This window comes from Diuraphis noxia, unplaced genomic scaffold (assembly GCF_037042655.1).
Source record: "Diuraphis noxia isolate RWA-SAM2 unplaced genomic scaffold, SU_Dnox_SAM2 contig0001, whole genome shotgun sequence".
Taxonomy (NCBI): domain Eukaryota; kingdom Metazoa; phylum Arthropoda; class Insecta; order Hemiptera; family Aphididae; genus Diuraphis; species Diuraphis noxia.
This window is the reverse complement of record NW_028301711.1, coordinates 102,621,598-102,644,996: the sequence shown is the minus strand read 5'-3', so window position 1 is coordinate 102,644,996 and position 23,399 is coordinate 102,621,598. Positions and strand designations below refer to the sequence as shown.

The following is a 23,399-nucleotide window of genomic DNA, read 5'->3' as shown; positions in this document are numbered from 1 at the left end:
GTTGACAACGAAATTATTTTAAATAGAAAAATAAGAATATAAAATATGTAAAAACTGTATTAAATCTGTTACCTATACTTATAAAAGTTCATTATTGTTTTATTTCTTATTTTTAAGTTTTACTTGCCTTGCAATTAGCAAATTTTTGTAGTGTATAAAGGGCGGTAAAGAACTTCTAAGAGGCATTGATTGAAAATATATGTGAGGGGCTGAAGTCTTTGGTGTGTGTGTGTGTGTATTGTATTTGTATCTACATTATGCAATTTAAACACTAAATATATAATACTGTATGCAGAATATTTATATCAGATACTTGTAGTAACATGTGAGTACCTACAGTGTACTTATATGAAAGAAAGTCCATTATAACATACTGTAAAATGTATAAGTGTTTTGTTATAAGTGAGTTATAACTTATAAATAACTGTAACTCTACTTATTGTCTGTCACACACAGTGTGTAGGTGTGTGTCTGTGTTTGTGTATGACCTATGCAATAGAAATATATTCGATTATATTTTGTTTTGAGCAGTAGAATTTTCGCAGTGTATAATAGCAATAAACGTTATATTGTTGTATAACAACATTAAAATATACATTACACATTATTTTTTAAATCTATATAACATAGTGAAATTAATTATCAGTGCCTACTATATACTACAATACATTATTAATATGTTAACAGCAACTCATGGTGATATATAATGTTAAGGTTACATAAACAAATTTCAAATATTAAGTTAACTTAAGCATTTACAACGTACAATTAGTTCTATCAACACGGCAAATAAAGTATTGAAATAATCTAACGATATAGGGATCGTTGAAAAGAGTACAGCATGTGGAATGATGAAGCCATTTAGCAGAACTCAACATGTATTTATGTATGTATTTAAGAATTTGACACCAAGGTGCAAAAAAAATAATAAAATACGCCTCATTAATCATTATAAAAATACAATTAGCTGCCCTCTCAGCTGCCTGGGTCTACAGTACCCTGTATCTCCCCCCTAAATACGGCCTTAGTTATGTATATACAGACAATTAACTGTGTAAGAAAACGTATAAGTATAAATTGATATGGTACCTAGGGAGTTATGAGTAGCTAGGTAACTTTAAAATTGTAACACTGCAGCTTATTGTAGGTGTGTGTGTGTGTTTTACCTAATTAATATTAATACAATCATAGGCAACATAATCAATAACAGCAGTAGTCAGTTGAACAAAGCTGGTATAAGATGAGTTATGAAATTTTAATATTTGTTAATCTACTTGAATGTGCTGAGGTGAGATTTATGAAAGAAAGTCCATTATAACTTACTGTGAAATGGATAAGTGTTCTGTTCATTTGTTAAAGGCACATTTAAAATAAATGTGAGTTATAACTTATAAATAACTGTAACCTTGCTTATTGTGTGTGTGTGAACTATGCAAAAGAAACATACAGTTCCATACAGTTATACCTTAACAACATATTATTGTACATATTATTCAATTGTAATTTATATGAGCAGTAGAACAAAACAGAAGAACGTTTAATTGGTGTGCCTATGAGTTTTGCAGAAACAAAATTTGTTGTTGACTCTACAACATTAAGTGTAGGCACCCATTACAGAATTTGAAATGATGGAATCCCTAGTACACGTCTCACAAATAAAGAATTCAGTAGAAAGCCATAATCAATAACAGCAGTAGAACAAATTATAATATTATATGATAAGTCTGAGGTGAGATTTATGTTATGCAGAATATTTATATCAGATACTTGTATAGTATCGTGTGAGTGTACAGTATATACATACTGTGAAATGTATAAGTGTTTTGATAATTTGTTAAAGGTAAAATAAAAGTGAGTTATAACTTATAAATAACTTTGTGTGTGTGAACTATGCAATAGAAACATAGTTCCACACAGTCCTACCTAAACAACATAAATACGATTAACATTTTCAATTGTATTTTAAAATACAGAAGAACGGTGTGTTCATACATATTTATAATCTTTATATTAATTTATTTATGTTGATTAGGCTGAAACAATGAGTGTTAACATGCCTGTGTGTTTCGCAGTTACAAACGTGTTGTTGACTCTACAACAGTAAGTGTAGGCACCGATAACTATCGACTGCATGATCTATATTTATGTTTTAAACGAAGTTAGTTGGATAGATTGTTTTGACAAAAACGTTATTGCAGCAGCATGTTAGTGTAAAACTTACAAATACAGAATTTAAAAGTGTCAATTTGGAATAATTGTTAAGCAGTAAAAATGAAATGAAATTGACATAATTTATTGTTTGTGTGACTTGCATTTGAATAACGAAATACATTTGAAACCACTGCCTAGATGATAATCTTGAATAATAATTTATTAAACTTTATGCAACCGAGTTACCGCGGTAATAAGTCATAATTCTATAAACATCTTCAACCGATTTAATGATATACTTATATGGTATTATACATAAGACGTGTGTCACCCCGTGATGTAGCAAATGCAAAAATTTAGCCGACGGTACAATAATTATCATTTATGTTTCCATTTCGTCGCGAGACAGAAAGTCGCTATTTTGTCGGCTTGGTGTCAACCCGGCATAATAACGTACGGTAATGTCGTACACGCAATATATTGTTAGAAGACGTAGGTACGATATGGATGGCTTTGAAACAGACTCGCGGCCAATTAAATTTTTTTTTTTTTGAAACGTTTCCAATGAAAAATTCAAAAAAAAAAAATGCAAAAAAACACCGACCGTGCCTATTATCATTGCCGCCGCCAAATCGACGATCACGGTATCGATCTACACACCTACGGTTACTATGCCTAACGCCTAACGGGACCTACCTACTATTCGAGTTGTTAATCTCTGTGGAAACTACTACTGTTAAGCTGTTTTATGATATAATTAATAATGAATCGTATTCCATTTAACCCATTGAATACATATGTGAATTCTATAAATCATATATTCTTACCTCTCGTGTATATATATACCGTTGTTTTATATATTATTGCATAATGCACTTATTTTACAATATATGAATACTTACACCATTGTTTTCATCAAATCATATATAATATATATATTTATGTATTCCAAATACTATTAAATATTGCATTTTAAAGGTGATCATAGTCATCCAATACGAATACATTGTGTTTTGTTAAAAAATATAAGTCATTTACTACATATTACAATATATTTTGTTGTGCATTAAATACTTGCATGTTTATTTGTTTTTTAAAACATAAACAACACATAAGAGCAGCGGAACATTAACGTCGCTTACCAAATGAGTACACAATAAAATCCAGTATATTACAGTAGAGTTTATAATCTACACATCACATATATTTAATTGTTGTGTACCGTGTTTGGGTGAAATCGTATCACAGACAACAGAAAGCACAGCAAACATATATACCCAATTCGAATACATTGTAATGTCTGATGTGTGTTTGATAAAGAATAAAAGTCATGTACTACTTGTTTTACAACCTCTCCGGTGTATATATTACTCCAATTAGATATATTATGCTATTGTTATTGTCATTGTCGTTTCTTACCAAATGAGTACACAATAAAATCCAGTATAGGAATTTAACAATATAAATCTAATAACTTTATACATGTCACAGGAATATACCTAGTAGCATACTAAATGTGAATACATTGCATATGCATTATTATTGTTGTGTATGTATTGCTCTAAGTCCAATGCTTAAAGCTATGTTACATATAATATGGTCACTGGCCAGTCTAAGGCATATATATTGTATTTTATTCGTTACCTATGCACTATGTGTGTGTGTTGAGTCAAACAGAATTGTGAAATTCTATAACAATATACAGCTGTTAAAGTAAGAACAACTTGTTATGTTAAGCTGTGTACTAACCTGGTTATGTACTACACATTACTACAACTCACATGTCTATTTGTTTGTTCAATGTATGATGTATCATATCACAGAGTTGTGCGTACATCAGTTGTTGACGTTTAGAATGTACAATAATTACTGCTGTTACTCATTATGCTTTATTTATTAAAGTTATTCTCCTGACAGTATCACAATTTGTTAAAATTAAGCTTTGAAGGATCATCATTACTTATAAAGCAATCAAGTTATACCTAATGAATTGAAATGTGAGATGACTGTTTTGAAAAATATGATGAAATGAGTAACTATTTAATATAATTAGCAATACTTTATATTGATAACTATTATTTTAAATAGAAAAATATATATATAAGAATATAAAATGTAAAAACTGTATTAAATCTGTTACCTATACTTATAAAAGTTTAAGAACTTCTGAGAGGCAGTGATTGAAAATATGGTGTGTGTGTGTGTGTGTGTGTGTGTATTTGTATGTACATTATGGAATTAAAAAACAGTTTTACCTAATTAACACAAATGCAATCATACTTATTGCAACAAAATCAATAACAGCAGTAGAATAATACTAAAATTGTTGAATGTCCTCATGTGTTGGTAACTATACTATATGCATTAAGTGGGTAAGATTTATGTTTTGCTATTCTCCCGATGGCATCACGATTTGTGTCCCCGACCAACCTACGGGCACGGTACACGTTAATTATGTAGTACGCGTGGCAGTACATCCTTCTGTATGTCTATAACAACACACATTATATTGATGTGATTTATTGAATTCAAACAAAATCGTGTACAGGCGTAGGTACGTAAAAGACGGCGGGGAAGGCTGCGAACCGAAAAAAAGCACTCGCGGCCTTTAAAGAGACGAAACGGATCGGGGAAAAACTAAAACGTCCGGAAATCCGGGCGACTGACGACGGGCGGCGACGGTTCTGGCGATCGACGTCTCGGCCCCGGCGGACGGCGCACGGGAGAAGAGCGGACCGCGCGGACGGTAAAAACTCGCGGGGAACGCGATGAGAGCTCGAACGGGGCCGAAAAAAGGTCGAAAACGGTAGTGCGGGGGGCGAAAAGCGAAAATGTCGGCACCCGCCGGCGAGAATCTGAAGAATCGCACTCGAGTTATCAATAACGCGCAAACATCGGAAAAGGCGAAAAGCGATAAGCGAGAATCGCCGTCGAATTTTGTGATTGGTGATTCGCTATGGGACGAAATAATCGACACCGGGACGCGCCACCGTCTTCACGTTTTATAATATAAGATATTACGGCCGGTGACCGTACGGTTTATATATTAAGTCTTAAATGATAATAATATAAAGCTTATGACACTTAATTATTATAATACACGGGCGCCCATGACATTAACATATAAAATATGGTATAATAACAATAATTGTACGTATAATAATCAGTATTTATAGGCATTTATAATATATTAATAAGATTGAGTACAATGACATCAAATGCCGCAGTGTATAACAAATATATAATAATAATGAAACACTAATAATTGGGCATTAAGGTTGTAACATACAAATAATAATTTTAAATGGCCACTGAACACGAGTGGACACAGTACGAGTAGTATGATAATATATGACCTGATGGCTACAGCATTGGACAATCTAGTCCCTTGATGCAGAACGAAAACTGCAGCTAATGGGAACAAGCTCTTCGTTGGACGAATTCAAACGAGAATTAAACTTAGCTTGGTACAAGCTTGACACACCACATCATAAGTTCGAAGTGGAAAAATGACACCACGTGATCACACGAGATTTTTTGCAACATGCAAAGACGGTGAACGAGCTACGAGCACGACGTTGTGCTCAGTTCGACCGTTGGGAAAAGACAAAAAATCGCAGACGCCAAGTTGGCTGGCGTCTCAGCCATCGGCTGACGAACTGTCACGGGACAGTGGAGAGGGGAGCTTTGCCTGACCTGTGTTATCGAGCAAACATAAATAGGTGGCCAAAAAAATCGTTCCACGATCGAACAGTGTAGGACCTCAATAGCTGAGTAGAAGGCCAAACTAAGAGAAACCCATAGTACGAAATTATCGTAACAATTGAGATCATTTAGGTAGACTAATAAAGGCATGGGTTTATTGAGATTACGTATCGCGAATAGCAGGATGTGAACCGAACGGTCGCGTGAGCGTGAGTTGCCACAGTATCCTGGAGATGTGCGCGTACGCATTTGCACATGCTTATCTTATTGAAAGGAGAAGAAACGCTGGGAGTAGGACTATATAGATGAGCTCCGAATAGACCAAAAGCAGAAGTGAGCCACCAGAGCCAGTGCAAGCACCTTCACGCCAGTCACCACTTCAAATTAATCATTTCGTCCCAACACGCTACAACTGAATCAAGGGGTGGTTTCGTATTGCAGAGCAATGACTACCGGGAGCGTTATACATTTTTTCGAAGGGAGTATTGCATTTGTCGGGTGGGTCCCACGATAGACCAAAAATACACAATTAGATCCCTGAGCCCTGATATTAACGTCACGCTCACCAAATTCACAGGAATGGTAGCTTAGTAACGAGCTGTGGAGGTTTCAAGTCGGTAGGTGAAAGGGTTGGGTAGGTTATACGATTTTTTGAACACATGGTTAGCGTCTACCTCGGAGCTCACCCGACAAACGTTATACTCACTTTGATGTTTGATGTTTGAAGCAATGATTAATATTTATTTGTATTTACTATTTTTTTTACTCAATTATTTTTGCACAGTAACGGATGCAAAACCTTTTAACAATATATATATATAATATTTTTGATTTCATTTGATTAGAGGGGTCATACAACATTTTGTCTTGGTAAATAATAATTTACCGATAAAAAAAATTGGTAAAATTGACGGTACATTTACACCACTCACATCTCTAGATCCCAGGCTTCCAATGAACTAATAATAATTAACCAATAATGTGATGAAAAGAGCAATCAGCTAATTAAATTAGCACATTTATTATTTAAATTATTTTATTATAGATATAAGATTGTAACTAATTCTACTTTGCTGCCTCTCCCGATAGACTTATTGAAAATGATAGATTAGTGTAAATAAGATATCCTTCTAGTGCTAAAAATGTATCTCCAAAATAAGCAACAGAAAACAAAATAATTAAATGTTGTGTATTGGAAAATAATGAATTATATTTAAAAACAAATGATAATTATTATCAAACTCAGGGTGCTTAGGTATATATTTCATGAAGAGATTATTGTTATTTTTGTACATGGACTCCAAAAGATAAATAAAATTTATAGTTTCTACATACATCTTTTATGCATTAAATTAATAATTATTTTCTCAAATAACATGTATTTTATTCGAAAAAAATATTGAGAGATGATAATTTTTGGGTATTGGATAAAATCTATGGAGCTCCAATTATCGTCATTGTATATGAATAGTATGATATTAGAATTAATTGATTCGAGATAATATGATCATGGGTTGCCAATCAGGGATGATTTTTAATATTACTTTTTAAATTATTTACTTAAAAAATAAGTTAATATTATACTAATTATTAATTATGAAATAATAAATTGATTGCACCATTTAAAACTATGCATTTTTGTGACATAAGAGAGCCGAGAATCATAGGTAGGCGATCCCAGGAACTTACTTCAGTCATAGTACATTTATTTACTTGATACTTTAACACTTACATTTCCATACTACACACATATTATGTATATATCATACAAACTTCTTTCAATTTCATTACACAGCATTTTCATTTTTATTTATTTTGTTTACAACAAGTAATTATTTATAAAAATTATTATAATTTTAAGTCATTACAATATTGTATTGACAACCAATAAAAAAAAACATGGTGGTTGAAATTTCAGCTGCAGATGCTACACCTGTATGATCGGCTATGCCAAGAATAGTGAGTATTAATAAAAAATAACACAAACGCTTTGCACGTACCTAATTGACATAAGTCTATCATTTAAAAATGTAATTGAAATGTAAATATTTTTTTCTTTTGTGTTTAAATATTTAAATATATAATTAGTATTATATTGAAACATAATAATAGTCATTTAAAAGTGTACGGTAAACCGGTGGGGTAAATTAAATACAGAGAGATAAAATATGAATAAACATTTATTTTGGTTATTATCATAGAAGTTCTGTGAGTACCCATAATATATTACAGCCGATAGGTAGGAAGTGATACGACAACGCAATATTGGCACAAACGATGAATAATGAATTACACACACTAAGAATCATTCACAACTCACACACTGACATCGTTGAAATATACGTCATGTAATATGAGTTACCTAAGTATTACTCTGTTAAGCTGCAAGTTGCAGCCTGCAACCCCGTCGCTTTTTATGATTACGAGGAACCTTATTTTTGTCTTTTTGAGGTTAAGAAATATTAATTTTATTTGATTCTTATTTAATTTAGATACTTAGTATAGGTACGACTTTAAAAATAAAGAATACATTTTGGATATTAATATTATGTTTAGATTATTTTGAGACAACATTTAGACTAATGAATAACTCACTCTCTCAAAAAATATTATTCACCATTAGTATATAATAGGTGATTTTATTTTAAGGTTATTCAAAAAAAAAAAAAAAAAAATGATTTTACGTAAATGCGTTTTGTCTATGGGCACGAGAGAGGAAATAAATAGTGCACTAACATCCTCTTATACATTTTATTCTACTTTGTGAACTTTTTTTGTTTTTTATTTACTAAAACTTTTTTTAAATGCAGTTATTATCATTTAACCATTTTACTCAATAAAGTCATTTAGAGTATTGATCACTTATTTTTTTAAATGCCATTAGTCATTAATTTTAAGCCCGGATTTATATGCATTTGCATGTTTATACTAAGTGTATTCACGTCTATAGGGGTTTAAAATATCCACGGTTCATTTCACACCGAATTTAAACTCCAAATACTGCATATTTTGAGAGTTACTACATATTTGTTAATAAATGTATATAACATGAATATTTAATGGGTTCTTAATAAATTTGCTATTAATAAACATACACTGGCGTCTCAGCTTACTATGTCGATAACATCTTATAAATAATCACATTGTGTATTTGCGTATCGTTATATAAGCTCTATTTATAAATCTTATTTAGTTAAATTCCAATACACTAGCCGTCAAAAATTATCGGCTGCCATGCCGACCGGTACCTAATAATAGCCACCACCCGGCATGATAGCAATTTGTCCGCGGTAGTGTTTGTTTAGCCCCCGTTTGAAAAAAATAGACAATATGCCAAAAACTAAGTCTAATTTGGGTTCATCCATAACTCAATGGGTTGAGCCTTACAATCGTGACAAAACTGTGTTTACCACTAGTGGATTAGTAGTTTATTGTCAAGTTTGTGATCGCCAGGTGTGTTGTAACAAAACAATTCAAATAACGCAACATGTAACCACAGAATTTCATTTGAAATGTTTGAAAAAACGTTCTAACAGTAAACAAATATTTTTGAAGATGAAACCAAACCAAAAACATCAAGTTTTAATGAAGATCTGTGTTTGAGCCTCGTAGCTGCAAATATACCTTGGGATAAGCTACAAAATCCAGTCTTCCACGATTTTTTACAAAATTATACAAAAATACATTCCTGATGTATAGTTTACGAAAGTATTTCTTACATCCATGGTACGTAAAAACAATTGAAAAAATTAGAGAAAAAATTGGGGACTCGTATTTATATTTAGTCGTTGATGAAACTACAGATATTAACGGTAGTTATATTGCAAACCTATTAGTTGGTGTGTTAAATGAATAAAATCCTAGTAAACCATTTTTAATTTCATGCAAAAATTCCGATGCAGCGCCATATATGATCAAAGCTGGTAAAACACTAAAAACGTATTTTTTCCTAATATAATACACTTTTCATGTCTTGCTCACATGATCCAGCGTGTAGCAGAAAAAGTAAGAGAAATGTATCCCAATGTAAATACTTTGGTAAGTAATTTTAAAAAAGTATTTCTTAAAGCACCTCTGCAGAGAGTAGATGTATAAAAATAAATAATGCCCAGTGTCTTAATGCCTTTGCCGCCAGAACCAGTACGAACCAGATGGGGGACATGAATTGAAACAGCTAATTTTTGTGCAGATCATTTTGCTGATCTTAAAATAATTTTACAGAAATTCGAAGATAAAAATGTTGTTAGTATACAAAAAGAAAAATGTATTAATATGATAAGTTTCCATACTGTTAAAAGTGACCTTATCAATCTCATTTTTTGATACTAGTGAAAAGTATTAAACATTTCTAGTTTAACTTTGTCTGATTCTACTCAAATTGTAAATAATGTAATTTTGGCGATAGGAAAATTACGAAAAAAAAAAAGGAAAAATAATTCAAGACGAATTGTATTATTTAATTTAAAAAAATTTTGGATTCCAAATCGCGAAGCAGATAACAGCGATTTTGTCAGAGAAAGAAAACAGTATCATGCCACCAAACTTCACTCCTTCTATGTATTCATGTATGAAGTTTACATCGATAACTTCGGTGGATGTGGAAAGGTCGTTTATTACGTATAAATCAATTCTAACTGAATTATTTTTTTTTAATTTTCTATTATTTTTTTAGAGTTATTTTAAATGTTCTAAAATATTTATAGAGAATTTTAGTTTTTTTTTTTATTTGTATTCTCATTTTTAAGTTTCCTAAAAGTTTTAGATTGATTTAAAACATAGCAATGGATATTTAGAATTTTTTTTTTTTGATAAAATATTTAGAATTTTCTTTAGTGTAAAAGTGTGTTGCGGTTTTTTAAAAATAAACTCATTTTATAAAGTTTAACATAATGCATATAATTTCATATTTAGCCAATTTTTCTTTGCATCTTTTGCATCATATTTGACACTTTTTAGATGCATATAAATCCGGGCTCTAGTCTTTATCAAAAACAAACAATATAGGTAAATATTAAATAATAATATTTATAGTAATCACAAAAATTGTTTTCTATTAAAGGATATTAATCATTTAATGTAAATAAATATCGTGACCTATAGATAATTAATGTACTCTTACAATGCAGTAAGATAATATAAATTAAAAGGCACCTACACAATATATATAATAATAATAATAATAACAATGTTAAACAATTAATAGTTTTTATACTTAAAAAAAAATAATACAATATTTAAAACATTAATAATATTTTAAGTAACGACATCTTGAGCAAAACTGAATAGCAAAATTAAATTAAAATATACATTTTTGTGATAGTTTACAATACTAATATAAATTAGTTATAATATATATTAATATAAATACTATTATTAATGTACATTTATAGTCATTAAATTGGCAAGATAAAAACTTGTAATAAGACAATAAATATAAAACATAACCTATACCTACTATTCCAACTATTTTTACAATCTTATTTTTCCTGATATAATATCTGTGTATGCTTCGATAGTCAATTCTTGATAAATGCCCTTGCTATTGCAGTAATACACTTGATCCTTAATCCGGTCAATATCATATCCATCTTTTTGTAAGTCTAATTTTTTCAATTTATATGTACCTGAAACAGCAATACATATAAATTCAGTACTTATTTTTGGTCAATTGATGCTGAGCAAAATAATAATTTACCAGTCATTTCAACTTCATTGAGTTTTCTAATGAACAATGGCCGTGCATAGCTTGGCAGAGCTTTTTGTAATCCATCTGATAAAGTGGATACATCCAAAGTATTATCCTTATCCACAATAGCAGCCATACCAGCACGACCCTCAGAATTAGGCACCTGGTTAAAAATAATATGAAAATAACGAATTCATAAAAATTATTACTTATCATGTTAAACTTTAAATACCTCTACTCCATAAACAACACAATCACGATAACCGGCAATATTACTAACAACTCCTTCGACTTCAGCAGTAGATACATTTTCACCTTTCCATCTGCAACAATAAACAAATCAAATTAATTATTTTATATTTTTTTTAAATTTCTTTTCATCAAACTAAATTAGCTTAAGTAGTTACATTATTCATTCATTCATTCATTATTCAATTTAGGTAAACGGACAAAAAACTGCCAAAAACGTTTCCTGTGTCTGTACTGGCCGTATGTATTTACCTGAATGTGTCCCCGGTTCTATCTTTGAAGTACAGGTAACCCCATTCGTCCGAAACGAGCAAATCACCAGATAGAAAGGCAGCGTCTCCCTTATCGAACACGTCACGCACAATTTTCTTCTTAGACTCCTCGTTGTTGACGTAGCCCAAAAACTGTCTAGATGGGTTGGTCGAGATAATTTTTCCAACAATCACACCCGGTTCACCTGAAACAATTGCACTATTTGTATTATACCAATGATCGTATATTGTACGCAATAGAACAATTTGCTGGACAAAACACATCTCAATCGTATTTTGGAACATTGTTGTGTTTTAAACTAATATGGTGTGGGTCACATAACTGTAGGTACATTTTTAACAAAAATCCGATTATTATTACGATTGTTTGGTCGTTAAATTTCAGCCTTTATTATACATTTTATATGAATGAGCAGAATATTATGTTTTACGCTTGAGTATCGAATTTTGAAAAGATTTATTTATCTATTTTTTATATTTGTACAAACTTATTTATATATGTAAACATGTAAGTGGACCACAAATATCCTATCTAAAACTTAAAGGCTTAGCTTCCTATCGTTTTTAAAAATTAATTTGATTAATATTCAATATTTAAATATGAGTATATCAACATTTTGAAAAGAAGTAACCTTTTCCAGATTATACGTCATAAAAAATTGGAATGTTAATAAAAAGAAAATTATGAAATGATTTAAAAAATATTATTCAGTACGGGATGTAGACTGTTAAGGGTATACCCGCTTCAAAGTTCAAACTTTTTGAAAACAAATTGTTGAAAAATATGACATTTGACCGAGACGAATAGTGGATTTTTAAAATTCACATATTATGTAAATGTATGGTAAGAAGTTTAATGTAGTTTAGTGTTACACAAATAAAAATAAAAATAAATGACTATATGAAAACAGATGAGCTGGTCTACTTTCTCAAGCAGCTGATCTCCATCCGATTCGTTCGTACCTGGGTTGCAACGAGTGCAAAGTCCGTCAGCATTTCGGATGGGTTCACACGTCTCTGGGTTTACCCGTATAATCGATATTGGATATATGCTGGGTATCAGTCTGGATACGAAGCCAATAGCTCCGAATGTGTTGTCTGTATTGGCTGCGGACAAAGAAAATAATATGCAATATAATATAATTACATAAACACATCCACAAAAATGGCAGCAGTGGTGCTGAAAAGTGGGAAACACGTAAACGGTTGGAATAAATTGTCCGAAAATACTATCGTAAATCGTTCAAAATTGTTTAGAGCGTAAAATAAATACAATGTTTTTATTGTTATGTTTATTATTCAAATATAGCCTCATATGATAAACATAACATAAACTACCTGACCCTAACCTACAAACAATCGACTAGAGCAATGGTATTCTAACTAGTCGATAATTTCGAAATCTTTAAAAATGAACATCTATTAACCTAATTTAAGTCAATACTTTAAAATTCAAATCATTATAGTTTCGATTAAGGTATTGAATAGTTTCAAAATTTTTGATTATAAGTCATAGAAGGGAAGCATGCATGAGTATATAATGTAGATCTGAGGTACGTATACTTCGGTGATACTTGTGGTAATTGTTAGTTATAATTTTTAAGTACCTACCTTTATGTATAACCAATTAGTACAACTATATTGGCTGTTATATTTTTTTTTTTTTTTATCATTAAAAACATTTACACCTACGTACAGCTTAAATAAATGTACACCAAAAAAATATTCACAACATTTTACGATATTATAACAATTTTGATAAGATATATAATTTTTTTTTTATGCATTGTAAGTCTCCCGGAGACTGTCTCCAACCTTAACAGAGTATTTTCACAGAAGTTAAAGATTATTAAATGAGTTTACCAATGTTTGCGTTTCCCTCCGTTGATCCGTAGAACTCTGCGACTCGCGGTACGTTAAATCTAGACACGAATTCTTTCCATATCTGGGGTTTTAGACCATTTCCGAATATGATTCTCAACTTGTGGTTTGTATCATCAGCTTTAGGCGGAGTGGCCAAAATATAGCGACACATTTCACCGATGTACTGAGCTGCCTGCAATGTATACGAACATAATTAAAATAGGTAAGTACCTACATATGGAGCGGTATTAAAAAAATATTTGTAACTTAATAAATATAAACCAAAAAGTTTTTTTTTAACTACACTCAAAATATATTATTCATTTCACCACAATTCTATATAAAATATATGTAAAAATGTATTTTAATTTGTAAATAAAATGTAGTCTACTCTTAGTGTGGTTAGAACTTTACCACAACATACACTATACATTCAAGGATAACCACTATTTTTTTATTAAATTAACGGATAAACTAGAAATTAAACTTTTAAATTATTCACACAAACGAACACTAAGTGTCCAGGGTTTTTATAAACCAGCAACTAGGAAACAGATGTTTGTTGGTCACGCCTACACTGAAAGTGAAGTTTCTGGTGACGGGCGATTGTAAACTCTCCCGATTTTAATGGCATGTAAACTCTCCCGGGTTTAGTCCAATACTACCTGACGGGAACATGTAAACTCTCCCGGGTCTACTTCAGTACTACTAAGCTAGCTGGGGAGCATGGGGTATTATTCATTTTACACAGTTAGAATTGGTTGAGCCATTATAGTTGATATCGTTTTAAATATTTAAATTAAAAATACTCTAACCGTAATTAAATATTTAAATGACAAATACAGGTTAACACAAGATAAACACAGATTAAATACGGTAATACAATTCATAATAAAAATTATAATCACAATCTCTGCAGTGTAGCAAATTCATAAAGTAGCAATAACATTTAAAATAACTCGGGAGAGTTTGCACATTTCTTTCAGGTAAACATAATATTTACCCGGAAGAGTTTACCATTGGGAGAGTTTACTAGTTTTAAAAATCGGGAGACTTTACCATACAATCGGGAGAGTTTACCACCGCCCCTGGTGACAGTTGAAACGTTGGAAAGTGACCTTTTTCCAAGGGGTGGTAAAGTAAGAACCCCCAAAGTACCGAGCGGTAAAAAGGAAATCCCCAAACAGTGCTAAATGTATACACAGTGTATCACATATGCACAATTAGTCGCTGAAAGCTATACAACGGTCCTTACAAAATATTAACTTTTGATTACATCTTATATTCATATTATAACCTTCTTGCATGAAACGTGATCATTTAAACATATTTTATTTATTTAAATTAAGATGAAATAAAGAAGGCAGTATAATATTTTATACTAAATAAATCATTCTCTGGAATCGAAGAAAGTTGTGTAACGACAATACGACATAAATATTTTATTCCACCGGCCACAAAAAATTGAGTTGAGGGCCGCGTGTTTGACATGCCTGCTATACACGATCTTAAATAAGACCATACTTCCGCATATAAGAGCGTTGAATGTTACTAAAAGTTCATCAATCTGCTAATGGTTGTTATACCAAAAATAAAAATAACATAATAATTTCCGTGAAATGATTTTCGTAAAATATAGTCTGGTTGTTTGGTTGTTGCAAAAGATACTCACAAGCATGACAAAAAATAGTATGCGTGGCTCGTGCGGGACGACAATTTTAGTCTCACACCTGCCACAAAATATATTATTGTTTCGAGATTAAGTAAACCAACAAAATAAGACTTTATGAATTTCAAATTATTATAGTAGGTATAGGTAGTTAGGTAATATTTTTCAAACATATATATTTAAAAAAACATCATTGGCAGAGGCCAGAGACTAACATGATACCTAGACACCTTATACCAGAAGTTCCTAAACTGTGCGCCGTGGTGTGTTGTCAGGGGAGCCGCGGCTGTGCATCGCTACCAACTATGTTATCTGGTCTAAAAATAAACAACGATATTTTACGATGACGAACACGATCATTTTTATTACCATTATCTTGATTCCTAAAATAAGCTATTATTACTATACTAATCAATTATTGTATTTGATGATGATAAACGACTGTTTACTGTCTGGTGAAATTCGTTTCTGCTTTAGTACCTATTTAGTATTTATTACCTATACTCCGGTATCAGTCTCGGTGTGTTATAATATTTTGTTCAAGTTTCTTAAGAATATATATTTAGTAAGTTCTGTGATTTTCTTTAAGTTGTGACTTTGTTCTGTGTTTAATTATTATGGATCGATTTTTATTTAATTGTTTTCTACAAATCAACTATGTCTAATTTACTTTACCTAATAAAATTAAAATTAAATATTTCAGTGTATAATTATTTAAATTAATATTTCCATATTATCTATTGAAAATTATGCATGTTTGTTATTTTAACTATTTTATTTACAAAGGTCGTAATGAGCAAACTTCAGTTCTAAAAGGCCGCCTCGAGTAGGAAAAGTTTGGGAACTTCTGCCTTATACCTTTTAGTATATTATATTGTATACAATCGATGCTAATACATAATAATATATATTTTATAAATCGTGCTAAACGATGACTTACGGTACAGTTGTACTTGGAAATGTCTTGGAAGTACCCAGAAGCGGAAAACTTTTTTCGTATGACTGTGGTACAGCCGTAAAGAAGCGATTGGCCGATACACATTATACCGGCAGCGGTGTGGTACAGCGGCATTGGTGTGTAAAATCGATCACTGTACTTAAGTCCCACTTGATACGCATAAGCACCGGCGATGAAAATATATCTAAAACAACCAGTTTAGAAACTTTAGAATTTGTATGGGTAAATATTATATATTATGTATAATGAGTAAGTCAAATACTCGGTAAAATTCAATTTGAGTAGATAAAAAAAAAAAAATTAAAACTGTTAATTATTTTATTTTTGTTCTAGTTGATTTTTTAGAATATCGACTTTTTTAGAAGCTAGAGGTACTTTTTTTGATTTTATTTTATTGAAAACTACTATGAAAATTAAACTAATGAGGAATTTGAAATACACTATCTTATGTTTGAGTTCCAATCGACCAAAACCAATCACTTGGAGTTTGATTTGAGGTTTTATTTACAGCCTACATAAAATAAAAATACATCTGTTTTTGATAAATTCTAATTTTTAAATATTTATATCAGCGCATGTGCTGAAATATAAAAATTTCATAAATAGGAACCACTATTTTTGGGACTGAATCTGAATTATTTTATTTTTTCCGAGGAATTGATATTTATAGGTTTTTAATAAAATTGAAATTTTTAGGACAGTCGAAAGTTCTGAACTGTTTTTAAATGTCCCTATAAAAAATAGTCCAATGGTGTTATGTCAGATTATTTAGGGGTACAGGGCCATATTTCCCCATCCATTTATGGCCAAAAGTTTGGTTAAGGTATTCTCGAAACTCGAACAACTATAGCATTATGGGTTGGAGCCCCATCTTCTTAGAAAAATAAATTGAATTATATAAAAATTTCAATTTTGAAGATTTCAAAAACTATAAATATCAATGCTTCTCATAAAAAAATAAAGCAATCTAAATCCAGTCTCAAAATTAATGGTTCCTATTAAGAAAATTTTATTTTACTGCGCATGCGCCGATAGAAATAGTTAAAAATTAGAATTTATAAAAAACAGATGTATTTATGTATCCTGTAAACAGTGAAAAAAACCCAAATCAAACTCCAAGTGTTGCGTTTCGAAATATTTCCTGTTACCTTTAAAATTGAACATACGGTATATGAAAGAAAGGTAGTTTTTTTATCAATAAATTGGTGGGTGGGTCAAATGTTTGTTTATTGTCTGTTTACCTAAAGCAAATTGCAGAAATGTCATTACCTGACGTTGGTTATGATGGCTGCTTTCGGGTAACCGGTGGTACCGGAAGTGTAAATGTACAACAATTTGTCGTTGTAACCCGGTTTTTCTGGCGGGTTTGGCGCGGACGGAGACGCTTTATCCAGAAAGTGGTTCAAGTAGGTACCGTCGTTGACGGGCGGTGTAGTACTCGAAAATTTAAACAATTTAATATCGTTGTCCAGTTCGCCTTTGATATCGTCAATGTCTGGAAAAAGTATTAGATTAGATATATCTTATTTTAATATTTGAAAAAAGTCCTATCAAGAAGTTTTTATTTGGAGACTATATGCCATCACTACAGTTATTATAATAACTATTGTAGATTATAGAATATAATGTAATTGTGGTTTGGTTTTATATTATATGGTATTAAATAGTAAAATATACAATAAAAATATAATGAAATATTTAGTGAATTAATTAATATTTTCCAAACAATATTTAAGTGTAAAGAGAAGATTCTCATATTTTAAAATAATCTTATGCTAATATTTATTAGTCATGCTTTTAAAAATTTAATAAATTCAAAGCATTTTTACATTTTTTTCCTCAAAAATAAAATCACTGATAGTATGAAATTGAATTTAAAAGCATCTTGCTTTTTATCTCTTTTATGCGTTTGTCATGTTTATAGTTGAAATAGATATGCCATGAATGAATTTGCAAAACGGCACTGCAAAAATATATACCAAATGCATATAGCTAAAACCTTAAATATAATATATAGTGCTAAAAAGGTAAAATAACAAAACACGCTAAATTAAGTCAATAAAACAGTTAAAAAACACTTTCTCTGAGTACTTTATTATAAATTTCAATCAACAGGTATGTATATCATATATAATGTCATAAGAAATTGCGGGGAACCGCATTTAAAACCGTTTGTTTATGAAATGTTTTCATCCAATATTTAGACATCAGAGAGTAAACCTAAAGTGTTTGTAACGACTGTCTTATTTACTATACGTTTACGTCGTACGGACTTAAAGCAAGAATGCTCAAAATGCAAAGACTACTGTGATCTCTATTGTATTTAGAACATTATATACGTGTAAACCTTAATGATTCTTAGGCATTATTTGAAAATATTAATAATGTAAAGTTATTGCAACCGATAGTCTGATGGTGTGTGTGGAACCTTATTATGTTCATCGGTAGTTCTCATCTCTAAATTAGTTACCAAAATCATTAATTTAATGGACATTTCTCGTTTATTAAATCCAAAAATTAAGAAGCCATTTATTCAAAATGTAAATTATAATAAGAATATAACAAAATATTTAATATAAAGAAAAAAAGAAAAAAGCGGGAAAGTGGATATCGCTCTGCTGTACAGTAGGTTACAAGTGGGTTACTGTAATGGATGGAATTTAATTTGAATCCAATAATATTATACGAGTATCATTGTATACAAAAAACAATTCTAAGCGGAGACAGTTTATCTATCTAGGATGTATTATAGATTATCATTACTTATTATTAATATTTAATTTGACTTTCTGGAGGAAAGTTTTTTATGATAAAAGTAGACAAACTTATAAGGAATCTTGAATTCAATTTTCAAATGTTAGATTTAAAACGAAAATATTTATGAATTTCTATCTAAGATAATTTGAACATTGCCGTAATTTTTACGTATATAGTAAAAATTTGAACTTTAAATGCTTATAAAAAAAATCGTGCCTATGTATTTTTAATATTTTTCAACTGCTGTTGTAACAATGTGTTAGGAGCCTTATATAAATTTTGATGCTTTTTGACCCAACCAAAAATATTTGAAATTAAAATGTCAGTAAACAGCTCAAAACTAATCAAAACATTTTGAAAATCTTATCAAATATATAAAATGCCTATTGTATTAAATTTTCAAGCCAACAAATACATTTTTATCGATATAAATTTAAAAAAATAAAATTATTATTATCGAAGATTGCATATACTTATAAATTGTTCAACTTGGGTCGAAAGGATTTTTGAAAATTGCATGGTGGATAGAATATACTTATATAAAAATTCGGTGAAAATTGCATGTATCTATGTATCATTTGTTTTAAAGTTACACAAAAAAAATAGTCAGAGGTACATTACAATAAATTGGTAAGATTCACAGCCCATGACAATAAAAAATCTCATTACATTCATAGGTATAATAATGATGTATTGATTAATGTAATTTATATAAAAAAAACTATACAATAATACTTCTAACCTGATAAATGGTAGTTATTTAAGTTCGGGCTGTTTGCCTGAAATGATTTGTACAAATACGAAATACGTAGGTAGTTGAATTTTCATATAATATATTCAACTGTACGATTTAAGTAAAAGCGAATATATATTTTCAGTAATTTATTAATCTGAAATTGATTGCCTTTAAAATATGTTTAAAATTAAAAAAAAAGCGGGTAAGTCGTGGATGTCGCTCTGCTGTACAGTAGGTTACTGTAATGGATGGGATTAAATTTGAATGCAATGATAGGTATCATTGTATACGAAAAACGATTATGAGCGGAGATGATTTGTCAGTCTAGGATATATTATATTTAAATATTGTCATATATTCTGTTTTGAAACAAATATTTTATTTTTCAATTAAGTCGCATTTTGCATAAGGCATGGTTAATCAATTAGTGTAGTTATCATAATTCATAATACCTTATATTATCATAGATGATATACGAATACCTGGTTTGAAGATAAATCGTTATCATTACGCGATTTCATAAAAATTTAAAACTCAAACGCTCAAAACATTTTTCCTATAATGACACTTCAAATTTTCTATTACAATATTATGAATTTTGAACTACAAAATAATTTGCAAATATTCATGGTTTTGACGAATTTTTGTCAATATTTGAAATTCAAATGCTAATAAAAATTTAATTTGAATTTCCGGTGGACATTTTTTTTGTGATAAAGATTGAAAAACTTGTAAGGAGCCTTGTATTAAATTTTCAAATCTTAGGTATAAAAGGAAAATTTTTTATGAATTTCTAGGATAAAATAATTTACGAATTTTTGTGATTTTTACGTATGTTGTCAAATTTAAAATTTGAATACATGTAAAAAAAAATTGTGGCTATACATTTATTTTATTTTTCAACTGCTATTGTAAAAATATATTATGAGCCTTTTATTAAATTCTCAAATCTTAGAATAAAAAAGAAAAACTTTTATGAATTTCGATCTAAGATAATTTGAATTGCCGTAATTTTTACGTATTAAGTCAATATTTGAACTTCAAATGCTAATAAAAAAAAATCGTGCCTATTTATTCTTATAATTTTTTAATCACTATAAGAATAACTTATGAGGAACTTTGTATTAAATTTTCAAGTATTTTGATAGGGCCAAAAAAATTAAGAATTTCAGACAAATTAAAAATTTCATTCGTCTATAAATATCTCAAAAAAAGTCAAAATATTTTGAAAATTAAATCATGTAAAGAAAATGCCAATCTAAATAACTGATAAAATTTTCAAGTATCTGCGACTTATACTTTTTGAATAATAACAAATATTTAAAATCGTTTGAGGATAAATCGTTATCGTTACGCTATTTCGTAAAAATTTAAAATTCAAACGCATTTAAAATTTTTCCTATAATTATGCTTCGAGTTTTCTCTATAGCTACTTGAAGGAAAACTTATGGAAAACTTAGTGTTGTATTTTTAATCCTTAGTTATAAACGCAAAAAATTTTATGATTTTTCAACTTCAAAATTACTTGCAAATTTTCGCGTTTTCGACAGATTTCGTAAAATTTTGAACTTTAAACGCTTATTAAAAAAAATTGTGACTTACGATTTTTAATTTTTTTTTAGCTACAATAAGAACAACTCATAAGGAACCATGTATTAAATTTTCAAGTTTTTTGGTCGTCCAACATTTTTTTACTGACACTTCAAAAAAAAATTCTCAAAAAAATCGAAACTTTCAGTGGTCTATAAATAACTCAAAAAAAGTCGAAGATTTTTGAAAATTAAACTGTATATAGATATCACTAACATTAACATTTGGTGAAAATTTCAAGTATTTATAGTGATTAGTTTTTGAGTTACAGCCATATAAAAATATCGATTTGGCCGAAAACTGGTTTTGCGTAAAAATTCCCGTTTTTCTGTTATTTTTTTTTTGTTTTTCTCAATTTTTTTGGAAACTGTTGGAAAATGTTTACTTTTCACCTGTATAATGCACCAAGGATATTCACTTTTACATCGGAAACCATCCCCAAAGTTTGAAATTGAAGCATTATTTCGACTAGTTATGCTCTACAGACACAAAAACAAACATTAAAAAAAAAACACACATCATTGTAAAATCAATACATTTATCACTTCGTTCAGAATCTAAAAAAGATTTTGTCGAAAACTGATTGTGCATAAAAATTCCCGTTTTTCCTTAATATTTAGTTTGTTTATCCCGATTATTAAAAAAAAAAATTACTTTTGATTAATACTTTAATAATTAATGTATTGAAGTCGAAAATCGAAGCATTTTTACTGCTCCAAAACGTGATGACAGACAAAAAAAAACACATCATAGTAAAATCAATACATTCCTCATTCCGCTCAGAATCTAATAATGTAATTGAATATAAAAACAATAGTATAAAGATATATTTATATACATATATATAAATATATAACAAAAACATTAATAATATTTTCTTTAGCATGGTCATTATTCATAACACATGCTAATTTTCTGAAGACTTACACATAAAAAAAAACATTATTACCTACACTAAATAGTAAATACGAGCACCTAATCAAACAAGTTGAATGGCGAGATAATAAAAGAAATTTATTGTATAATTTTTTCATATAATACTATTTTTACCAAACAGAAAATATTTAATAAAAAAGCTTTGAAAGACTAAAAAGATAACATCTTGAAAATTAATTATTATTTTTAACGATAGAAATGATTTTAGTTTAACTTAAGAGCTCCAACGTTCTATTATAAAAAAAATATGTTTATAAGCACGGTTAAAGTAGATGGACCTATAGCTTTCTTACTTAAGAAATTTATTTCATTTATTTATCAGTAAAAATACAATAATCCGTTTAAACTGTTTTAACATCACCATGTAAACGTAATAACTGTTGCCTATATTCTTACTCGATGACAATTCAGCCCCATAAATCAAACTGGTACAGTTGGCAACTTTGATGGAGTGGACCAGCGACACCATTCTCTGGTTGTAGTTGATCAACGCGCTTACAATACCCACTTTGGACATGCCCAACCAAATGCCCACAAACTCTGGTCGGTTTTCCATCAGCAGCCCAACTACATCGCCCTTCTTGAAACCTCTGTCCAACATAACATTGGCCACTTTGTTACTGTATTCTTCAACCTGTTCCAAAACGTTTTAACCATGTTAATACGATATAAATATAATATTTGCAGGCGCAGTGGCTTAGTAAGGTTCAGTCGTACGCTCAATCTGCGGAAACGCACAGAGCGTACGTGTCTATTAGCCGCAGTTGCTAGCCCCCGGATGGGTGACCACCCGAGATTTTTAACAACTTATCCTTTCTACATATACA

The 23,399-nt window shown here is 30.0% G+C and overlaps 1 protein-coding gene across 1 annotated transcript in view; it reads right to left on the bottom strand.

Annotated features, from left to right (window-relative positions):
- Positions 1-10,726: 10,726 nt before the first annotated feature.
- The window catches only part of LOC107166313 (long-chain fatty acid transport protein 4-like), a 49,032-nt gene continuing 36,359 nt past the window's right edge, over positions 10,727-23,399 (bottom strand). The window contains exons 4-12 of the mRNA XM_015514913.2: positions 22,969-23,206; positions 17,823-18,048; positions 16,536-16,737; positions 13,927-14,119; positions 13,027-13,170; positions 12,044-12,248; positions 11,775-11,865; positions 11,552-11,705; positions 10,727-11,480 (exon numbers count right to left, since the gene is read on the bottom strand). Coding sequence (XP_015370399.1) covers positions 11,326-11,480; positions 11,552-11,705; positions 11,775-11,865; positions 12,044-12,248; positions 13,027-13,170; positions 13,927-14,119; positions 16,536-16,737; positions 17,823-18,048; positions 22,969-23,206 — 1,608 coding nt within the window. The 3' untranslated portion in view covers positions 10,727-11,325. The remainder of the gene's footprint in view (positions 11,481-11,551; positions 11,706-11,774; positions 11,866-12,043; positions 12,249-13,026; positions 13,171-13,926; positions 14,120-16,535; positions 16,738-17,822; positions 18,049-22,968; positions 23,207-23,399) is intronic.